The sequence below is a fragment of the Mytilus californianus genome, unplaced genomic scaffold, assembly GCF_021869535.1.
Source record: "Mytilus californianus isolate M0D057914Y unplaced genomic scaffold, xbMytCali1.0.p SCAF_17, whole genome shotgun sequence".
NCBI classification, from domain to species: domain Eukaryota; kingdom Metazoa; phylum Mollusca; class Bivalvia; order Mytilida; family Mytilidae; genus Mytilus; species Mytilus californianus.
In genome coordinates, this window is record NW_026262659.1 from 2,078,139 (window position 1) to 2,089,050 (window position 10,912).

General features: G+C 32.9%; 1 protein-coding gene across 1 annotated transcript; it reads left to right on the forward strand.

Annotated features, from left to right (window-relative positions):
* Positions 1-422: 422 nt before the first annotated feature.
* LOC127726210 (TRPM8 channel-associated factor 3-like) lies at positions 423-10,145 on the forward strand. The gene is made up of 5 exons (XM_052233508.1): positions 423-536; positions 1,821-1,972; positions 5,462-6,891; positions 8,098-8,343; positions 9,554-10,145. The coding sequence occupies exons 1-5, from the start codon at positions 487-489 to the stop codon at positions 10,067-10,069; spliced, it is 2,394 nt and encodes a 797-aa protein (XP_052089468.1). The 5' UTR covers positions 423-486; the 3' UTR covers positions 10,070-10,145.
* The last annotated feature ends 767 nt before the right edge of the window (positions 10,146-10,912 follow it).

The window sequence follows — 10,912 nt, forward strand, 5'->3', positions numbered from 1 at the left end:
TTTTCATTTTAAATTTTAGATGTATAGATAAGATTCAACAGAGGTGTACCGAAGATCAAACTATTTATACTATATCCCTCATTGAAATTACGCAACTGGCTTATAGACGATAAGAGAACACATAATTATAAACGGAATTTGTACTTTAGCATGTTTTGCTAACTAATACTATCATTAATTATAAGGCAAGTTGAACTTCACAGTTAATATTTGATTTACCACATATATATCGATTTCAAAATAATGACACACTTATCACAGATCAGTACGCGTTTTATTTTTCAATATCGATTGTGTATTGTTCAGTAAACGAATGATATGTCAGAGTACAATATAATATTAAGTGCGACGGAAATTTATATATTACATGTTATTCGATATAAATCAATAACTTTGTCAAAAAAGAGAACTCAACGTTCTTGATATTGACAATATCACACAATAAAAATGACATCATTTTCCAACAGCTGTTAATATGATGAATTCATGAACACATTATGTTTACTCTGTATACTTTGTATAAGAACGTTTATCAGGTATGTTATATTTTTATACATGAGTGTCGGTGTTTTCATATATATATATATATATTTGGTAATAACATCATGAACACGTGCACGTGTTTGTTTTGTAAAACATTTATATTTCGAAATCCCTGTTCATAATTCGTTTTCCGAACTGGAAATTTGTTCAAAAGAAAAATGGCGAAAAGAAAAACTGTTCACAAAACACCAAACATAAATATTTAATAGCACGAGCCCCATTAAAAACGGAGGGAAAACACGGTGCTGCTGATGGGAAGACATTCCACTTCCATAGTTGCACCTGTTATGATGCTGATGTCAAAACAAAATTCTCAAGGAGGTCGTATTAGGCGATGTCACGAATAGGATATAAAGAGGACGGCATTGTTTCTCTAAAATATCCTGTCCATGGAATTTTACCTTTATGAAAAAAGTAAAATCACAAAAATACTGAACTCCGAGGAAAATTCAAAACGGAAAGTCCCTAATCAAATGTCAAAATCAAATGATAAAACACATCAAACGAATGGACAACAACTGTCATATTCCTGACTTGGTACAGGCATTTTCAAATGTAGAAAATGGTGGATTGAACCTGGTTTTATAGCGCTAACCCTCTCACTTGTATGACAGTCGCATCAAATTCCATTATATTTACAACGATACGTGAACAAAAATGTTCTGAAAATCGCTAGGTAAAAATAATGTTTAGTGCATTAGATTGGTTAACATGGTTTACGGTTATTACTTGCGAGACAAACATGATATCAAATTTTATTAGTAGAATGTTTTGTATTCATTCATAAAGTCTACACAAAACTACTCTCCTACAATGTATCGTCCATGTGACTTACATATGCATATATTTAAAATAATTACTCTTTGAATTTTGCTTAAACTAATTGACTAGTACTAGAATTCGATCGGGAATTATACTACAGAAATTCGGCGCTCAAAGTTTTCTTTTGTATCCTTCCTTATAAAAAAAAATACTATCTTTGGTAAATAATAGTTTCGATTTTTTCTGACATTTTCACATTCATGTTGTTTTTATGTTGACTACTAAAATAGTAGATTTATATATTTATGTTGAGTTAATTATATACATGCATATTAATTGAAATGCCATCTGTGTGTCATATAATTGGGAATAAGGATTATTTAGAATAAATATATTTGTATTTGTAAACCAAAAAGAATGTATAACAGTAAAGAATGTTAGCCAATAAACTCTCGATTATAGATATCATTATTGCATAATAGTATTACTCTAATTATCATTGTTATTTGTAAAAGGACAATCGAAATGAAAGACTGGAAAAGAGAAATTCTGGAGGGTGTTGAAATCGTATCATTCCCCGGCTCTGTCCCGGGAGTCATTTATGTTTACGGAGAGAAAGCAGAAGCAATCCTTGCCAACAAGAGAGGACACGTTTTATGTGCGACAGGTTTGCATTCTTTAATGTTATATTGCGCTGATTCTTCTATATTGAAAAAAATGATTCCAGTAAGTATTAAAGTTTCTTTCTGTCACTATTGGTTACATTTCTATAAATATTATACAAATTACATTTTAAGAGGGAATTCACAATTGTGTTTTTCATATCCAATTGATTGTTTCAATTGTTTCGTTAATTTAACCAGTGTTTGAACACCGTAAAGTCATTACTAGAAACAAACTGAAAAACAGATATCAAAGGCCAGCAAAAAACTTTCAATGTCGAAGATATGTATAGTAAAAACAAGATATAACATATCACATCATAAAACCTACGAATAGCAAGGGGAAATATCCGAATAGCAACACTGATAATCCATAACATTTGTTTCAAAGTTTCTGTCTTCATCAATTATATCTCTTTGAAATACTGATAAAATGACATCGAGATTTTTGTTGATATTTTGTCTTCATTTCTATTTGCATAGAACAGCAATACATTCGTATTATTTATATTTAGTTTATCGGGCATCAGTTAATTGATTGCTGGCTGCTAATGTCTTACGGCAAATATTCTTCTTCTTTTTTATATATATTCAGGAGAAATGCATATCTTGCTTTCTACTTGATTAATACCTTTAAAAACTTGTATGATTTCAATATTGCAGTCTGCTGGAAGACATTTAACCCTTACCCAACACATCTTTCTAATTCGAAACCGACACACTTTAAATTTGTTCTAATTCATCAATGCCGTCAGCTTCGCAGATATATGAAAGTAAGAATTTTGCTTAAGCATCATCAGGAATCGCACCATCGACGCCTCGCACTGACGAGCACGCTAGCACTTACATTATTTATTGGCACTAACACATTAACTTACAATACATGGTGATGACAATTCTGTTCGGTTGGAAAATATCCAAATCGAGTCTGCTCGTATAGTTACTGAAAATCGTTCAACAGCTTATCAACAGTCTCATATTCAATCATATATTACATTGTGGAATTCTTTGGAATTGAGTATTAGACAGATTCCTAATATGTTTTCCTTGTTTAAACTAAATTTGCATAAACTAAATTTACAAAATCTCCGATTTAGTTCATCAGATCAATTGCATTCTGGTTTACATGCAAGGCTGCGTAAGAGATGTAGCGCTCTGCTTGGTGACTTGTTCAAAGCAAATTTGATACAAAATGCCAATTGTTCATGCGGTTCTATCAATTAAAATGTCAAACACTAGTAAATATAAAGTAATATTTTGTAAACACCTAAATATCTGATGTTAAACGAAATTATTGTTTTTAATGTCAATATTACTATCGATTTATTATTATTTGGGGACGATGCATTGAGTACTGAAGAAATTTATATTATTTGTTTATATGTTCAAAAGTATATAAAAAATAACAAACGTTTTTCTCTGCGTTGACAACATTAATTCTGTTAACAACACATGTGATTAAATATATTTCTATATAATGACAATAATCGAATGATCTTGGTGAATCACTACTTTTATGTTATGTTATGTTAACGATTCAATGGATTTTAATGAAAGAATACGAGTTATAAATCAATACTTACCGTTATTGTGTAGTTTAGATCCTTACCATAAACTTACATTTTGTATATATCCCACGCAGAATTATGAGAAACGCACAAACTTATTAATATTAACGTTATATCTACAGGTTGCACTTCTGTAGATATAGACAAAGCAATTTCCCATAAGAACTCCGTTTACGGCTAAAACTGTGCCCCTTTTACTATGAATTTTCGTAAAAAAATATATCCTAGAATGGAAAGCTCATATGCACTACTATTTTTTTTTCAAAGGTCAAAATATAGGGCTGTGCGGCATATTTTCAACATTTATATGGCCCGAACTTCTAAGAGTTTAAACTCATACTAAAATTCTGTACTACCCCTCCCTTTACTTTGGGTCTTCCTCAAAATTCAATTTGGCTGCTATTCATGTTTATTTATTCTGGTAACATTTCCAAGTTATGTCTCCATGAGATGAACATAGAGATCATGTCTGGGAACCAGTACGTGAACAAAACAAAATATCGATGAACTCAAAAGAGGCGTGGTTTGTGAAACAGCTTTATTCAAAGTGCAACCTACACAAGACGAGATTTGTGGATCTAATTATTTCACACTGACATTTCGGTGTGTTGTTTTTATTTATATTGTAAAAAAGATGCACTCGATTAAAATCCATTGATTCGTTTCAAAAAGCATGACAAGATTGCTTTTGTTTTCATGTCTTTTTTATTAAATAATTTGTAAGTATCAAATATTTGAAGTGTTCATTAATTTATGTGTATATTTCCTATTGTTTTGGAGAAGACGTTACTAAGTTGTAAAACTTGTGTCTGACCTATTTGTCATTTTGAACACTAAAATAAGCTTAAACTAAACATGATTATGACTTTACAAAAAGTCTCCAAAATAAAAAGACGCCAATAATTTGTCAAAAAGAACTCTAGAATTGTTCCGGGAATATATTACCTTTTCTGTATTTAGGAAAACCTTTCGGAATTTTGGGTCCTCGATCCTCTTCAATTTCGCACATTATTTTGCTATTTTAACTTTTTCGATTCGAGCGTCACTGCTGAGTCTTTTGTAGACGAAACGCTCGTCAGGCGTACATAATTTTAATCCTGGTATATAGTGATGAGTTTATTGTTCAATATTCAATGTTCTAGAGTAGATTTTAAATTAATTTTGAAAAGTTGCAAGTTTTAAGAGTTGTAAGTGTTGTTCACATGTTGTTTGTCTTTTTGCATATGAACTGGTCAAAAGAAGACCGCTCTGAACAAAACGTTGTGAACCGCTGACTTTCATTCAGTTAACATCCGAATGTATCAATAAGATACTACTAGAAATCTAAAACTTGACAAAAAATGAAACAAACAATTTCTCCATTTGATAGTATGTATCTCTGATCATAACTTAAAGCTTCATTGCTTTCACAATCTGAAATTGTTCTTGAACTATAACTTTCGTTGATATGATCACAAATTTGAGAATGTCTGATTGCATCTAAAACAGCATGCCATGGCCATCCTATTCTATTTCATTTGGTTTAAAATTAGTGATGTTTTAATGCCCAAGTTTTGCATGATCTATAATTGATTGATGTTAGCTCATAAAGACATTTTACTGTTGATTCATACTCATTTGGGATACCAATTATCGTGGTTTTCGTGGGTACCGGTAAACCACAAATTTCAATGGTCAACGAAGTACAAATGTTTTATACGCTTGAATGCAGACTTTGGCAAAACCACGAAATCAAATATCCACAAAAATACATTTTTTTTCCCAATCCACAACAATTGTCATCCACGAATTTAAATAAATCCAAGGGAATTCATTTAGCAGTATAAGTTCTAGTATATGTATTGTAAATACAAAGTATTAAGGCTTTAAGAGCCAATTTGACGGTTAAACTTTTTTTTTATCATAGAATACTGTGTATATTTTCAGCTGAATATGGTAAAGGAAGAATCGTTGTATTTTCGCACAATGTATTTGTTAATAGTTTTGGAAAGAAAGATACGAAACGCCAAAATAAACGATTCAACGAAAATATCAGAAATTGGATAACGAAAAACATGGACAAGGGAAATGAGATACCTTGTTTTTCTGAGTATATAAATAACTTTGATGAGCTACCTCCTGAATGTAGGATATTAACATGGAATGGGCTTCCGGTTCGGACAGAAGATAACAGTGTATTGAAATTACTTGATTGGATAGAGAGGGGAGGCGGGTTAATATGTGGAGTGTGCCCATGGGGATTCGCGGAAGTTTATAAAATAGACGTTGAAAATATACCACTTAACATCATCTTCAAGGCAATAGGTATCGCTTATGCTGGAAAATTGATGTACAAGAATGATAACGATTTAGCGGAAATCTTAGTAAAAGACAATATGGCTGATTATGCAAAGCCCAGTGATCTATTTGCAGCCATAAACAAGCACCCAGAAAAGATTAATAGATTAGGAGGAATAATACACAGTGTATTGCATTTACCGGAGGAATTGTATATCAATCACAGACCACATATTGTGGAAATGATTCAGAAATTATCACCAGAAAATGACCATACACCAACACGAAGTAAACCCGTTGAGTCACATGGAGCCAAAAAAGCTGCAATGCTTATGTGTGATATGATGATCAGAGATGGTTTAAAGGGGTATGTAGTATTAGCAGAGGGAATTCATGAATTTCCCGGAACATTTGAGAATACACCGGAAGTTCAGTCTATCGCATTAGAATTTTCCTCACAGACACAAAAATTTCATTCAACGGGATGTTACCTTCCTGCTGGTACTATCATGGAAGTGTCGTGGAGCAAGAATAAAAAACCATGGAATATTATAATTGGTCTTCATGGTGACGAACTTTACAATACTGATTCTAAGTTAAGACGATGGCCTAAGATCAGAATAAAGAAAGAACTTAATACAAACGAATCGGGTAATCTTCTTTCAATGCCACTAAACATTTGTAGTCCATTTGGAGGACTAGTTTATTTACACTCGCCTAAATGTACAAAGGATAAACTACAATTGAAACTACATAATGTCGTATCTGCTCCCATGTTTACCTACAAAACGGCAGATACATGGGAATCTGTAGAACGTAACAATCCAGGGCTATGGTGTGACATCATTGGTGACAAAATAACCTTGACCTTACCATCCACATCGGTAAGACAGCTCTCAGATCCAACAATGACGATGAAGGTATGGGATTCTGTAGTATCTGCCCACATGGATCTACTTGGGAAGGATCCATCCAATGGCAGAGGACAATGGGTCGTTACAGATGAACAGCCGTCCGTGGGTTATATGCATTCTGGTTATCCAATCGTCACCCATCTTGACATGGCAGATCCTAATAAGGTTCGTTTAAAAAAACTGACAAAGAAAATATGTTAGAACTTTTTCATACTTCGTACTTTGTTTGGCCTTTTGACCTTTTTTTATTCTAGCGTGATTAATGAGTCATTTTTAGCCTGGTATATGCAATGAAGTTTATTTGTTATAACGGAAATAGCAAGTGATATTTTGCAATGAAAACATTGACTTTTATTTACCGGAACTTATATTGATAAAATGCATACTTAGCTGGAATATGGTCTGAATGACAATTCTAAAACCCTACTTGGGAAGATCAGGCCAGCTGTAGTTCCGATTATTTTAAACCATGATAAACAGTCCTACCACATATTATGTGTCCGTTTACAGTTATTCATCGATATTTCACCTTACTTTCTAAGCATATCTGAACAAGCATTCTGAGAGTATTGCATGGCAATACATAGTCCCCTACCGGGTAAAAATTCATTATACTGGAACAAAAAGCTAACTTGTTCTATAACTTGTCATGGTGTAAACAAAAATAAAATATCAAGTCAATATCTTCAAGCATGATCATGACTAAACACAGTGTGGAAAACTGATAAAATGAGTGAATTTTTCAAGTCCAAGGACCATAACTCTGCACAAAATTATCAGACCGAAACAAAATTTCGAACTTGATCTGTATAACTTGTCATGATAAAACTATATACCAATTATCAATCAATATCTTCAAGCATGATGAAAAAAGTGTGGAAAACACTTTAACATTAGATATGATTAATAGTTCTCTAAAATTAGATATGATGTAATACAGTGTATATCTATTTTTAAATTATAATCAAATATAATTAATAGTTCCAAATATTTTGTCTTTTATTTGTCACAAACTAATATAGATTTTAGACGGACAGACGGACAGAGTGCAAACCTAAAGTCCCCTTCGACTTCGTCAGTAGGGGACTAAAAACTGCGTATTATTCTTGTTAACGAAAATCATGGCATGCAAATGGTTCGGTCTAACTAAAAGAGGGACGAAAGATACCAGATGGACTGTCAAACTCATAGATCGAAAACAAACTGACAACGCCATGACCAAAAATAAAAAGACAAACAGACAAATAACTTTCATGTGTTGCCCTTTTCCTAAAATATGGTAGAACAGTTTTTTATTAATTTATTTACAAAGTTGGATTATTCAATGAAAAAGATTTATTATTACATAAATCGTTTTACATTTGTAATTAGATCTGCGAGGACTGCTTCCTGTTATCCAGAGACCACATCTTAAACGTAAACAACAAGAAGGGAAGTTGGGGAATGTTCCATGAACTAGGACATAATTTCCAGGATTCTATGTGGACCTGGGGTGGTACGAATGAGGTGACTTGTAATATATTTACTTTGCACGCTATGGACGTAATTTGCAATGTAAAACCATGGGATCATCTCTGGGTCAGAGAAAAGTTTGAAAATGCTAGCAACTATCTCCGGGTAAGTATATCATAATCATAGGTTTCATGACGAGTGAGAATGGAATATCGCTTTATATCAATTCGAGTTATTTAATTTCAACATAATAATAAACGAGCCTTCGGCGAGTTTATTATTACTATTTACATTAAATAACGAGAATTTATATCAAGCGATGTCCAATTCTCACAAGTTGTTCAACCTATTTCTCTTATGGTCAACACTCCCATTGTGTTAAATTAAAAATTCCGCAAATCGTTGATCTAGTCTTTTGTACATGCCAGTATGACGTCAAATGTACTTTTCCGGTGTCAAACTTTAACATCAGACATTTTAAAACTTTTTGTACGCTTAAGATTGTAATAAAATTTGACAAAAAGAAGATTGTCGGATGAAAAGTGTGAGTGTTTTGTAAATTATTGAAGAAATCACAGATGACCGTTGCCATGGACGAAATGTGCATCGTCTTAACCTTTGTAAGTCGTCAATGACCTAACGAATAGCCAATGGAAATGCCGTGATATTGTCTTATGATGCTGGATAAGCCAATCAAATTAACGCAGATTTTCGTATCACTTTTTCGTATCACACTCCGTACAGTGTGATACGAGAAATATCTATTCATCCAAGAAATAGATAAAAGGCCACAACCATAAGAGAAGTAATATTTATGTTTTCTTTTTTTCTCAATTTTATACACAATCCTTCTTCTCGTTTTGTCACTTTTAAACGCAACAAATTAAGGCGACAGTAGTTTACTGATGTTCAAAATGTGTTTTTTGGTTGCTTGAAATATACGGCTTTGTGTACATACCATTTTCTGATAAAAAGTACTTTTATAAACTTGAGTCGTATGCCATGAAATTATCAATATTTGCTATTGCTTTGCCGACTGGTTGATTTTATCAATAGAAAACTAAACAACATGTACACGAAAGGAAAAGTATTATCACATAAGTATTACAAAAATACCAAACTCCTAGGCAAATTCAAAACTGGGAAGTCCATATATTCATGTACGTTTTATATTTTAATAGCAGGAAAAAGTTTGATTGATTTGTGTTAACTAACAAATAATACACTTAGCTTTATGTCCCAATCATTACTATATGCTCTTTAAATACGGCGGTGATGAGCAAAATTATTCTGTGATCACACCCTAAACTTATTGGAAAATCCAGATTTTCAAAGGTTTTAATTTGTATAGACATACACTCACTATTATTTATAGGAAGGTGCAAAGTATGACAAATGGTGTTCTAATCCTGGTATAGCGTTGTTAGTGTATGCACAGTTGGCGAGGGATTTTGGCTGGACTGCTTACAAATCTGTATTCAGGACTTATAACAAACTTCCGAAAGACAAACGACCATCAACACAGCAGGAAAAGGAGTACATGTGGATACAGACCTTTTCCAATACAGTCAAGAGGAATCTCAACCCTGTTTTCGAATTTTGGGGATGGCCGATTCAGCAGTCTGCTATTGACGAGTTGAAAAGATTTCCTCCATATCTCCCTGATGACGTGACAACAAGCGAATTTGCAAAAGACAGAGCGACAAAAATACTTAAAAAGTACGAAGATAATTCTTCTGGTGCTTGCCCTACTCAGAAACCAACACACAAGGACAATGCTTATTGTCAAGGTAATGATGGTTCTAATAAGACTGATCAATGTGATGTAAAAGGTAACAGTATAAAGGAGGATGACAAAGACAACAATTCAAGTTCATGTTCTGTTTTATAAGTAGATTGAACAAACGGACTTACATATTTAGTACTTAACATGCTTGTAAATATTGAAATAAAAGTGAAGTTCTTCATAGTCACTTTTTATTCATCACTTCTCATGCTGAAAGTTTAACACTTAAAATCACTTTAGCTTTAATTAAATGTTGAAGTTAATGTGTATACCAGTCACTTTTCAGATCAAAAGTCCAACATGTCTTTTATGTCAACAGTGAAATGATTAAAACATCGGGAATCAATTTTACTTTTAAACAAATTGAGACAGAGCGCGTTAATGACCACGTTCTTGACAATTTAAATGATCAACATATTTCGAAGTGACAAGTCAGATATGTATCTTGCATGCTGAAACTGAAACACTGTCAAAAAGCACTTGTAAGTGAAGTCCGTTTTCTCACTGTTATTGGTAAAATAGCTCTATAAAGGCTAAACCATTCCAATAAAATGGAAGATTCTAATGAATGTAGCAATATAATGACACTAAAGTTCCATCTTATCCCAGCGTTATACAACAGAATTAGTTCTGTGAAGTCGAAGGTCAACCAATACAACAGACGGCTTTTGCTAGCGTTGAGTTGCTTGAGGTTGAAATTATCCCTTTGAATTAGTACAAAAGGATACCACAGATTAAGATTGCAATGTGTGCAGAAACATTCCATTACATTCAATACATGCAACGTTACTTGAATATTCCCCAGCTTTAGAAGCATGTGGTTCTTATCAGATTTCTTTGAAACAGAGTTGCTCCTTATCAAGAATCTGCTAAACTAGGGTTCTTAAGGTATCCCCAAAAGGTTTTACTGTAATTGTAGATGTTAACTGTGTCAAAAATGACTATGGA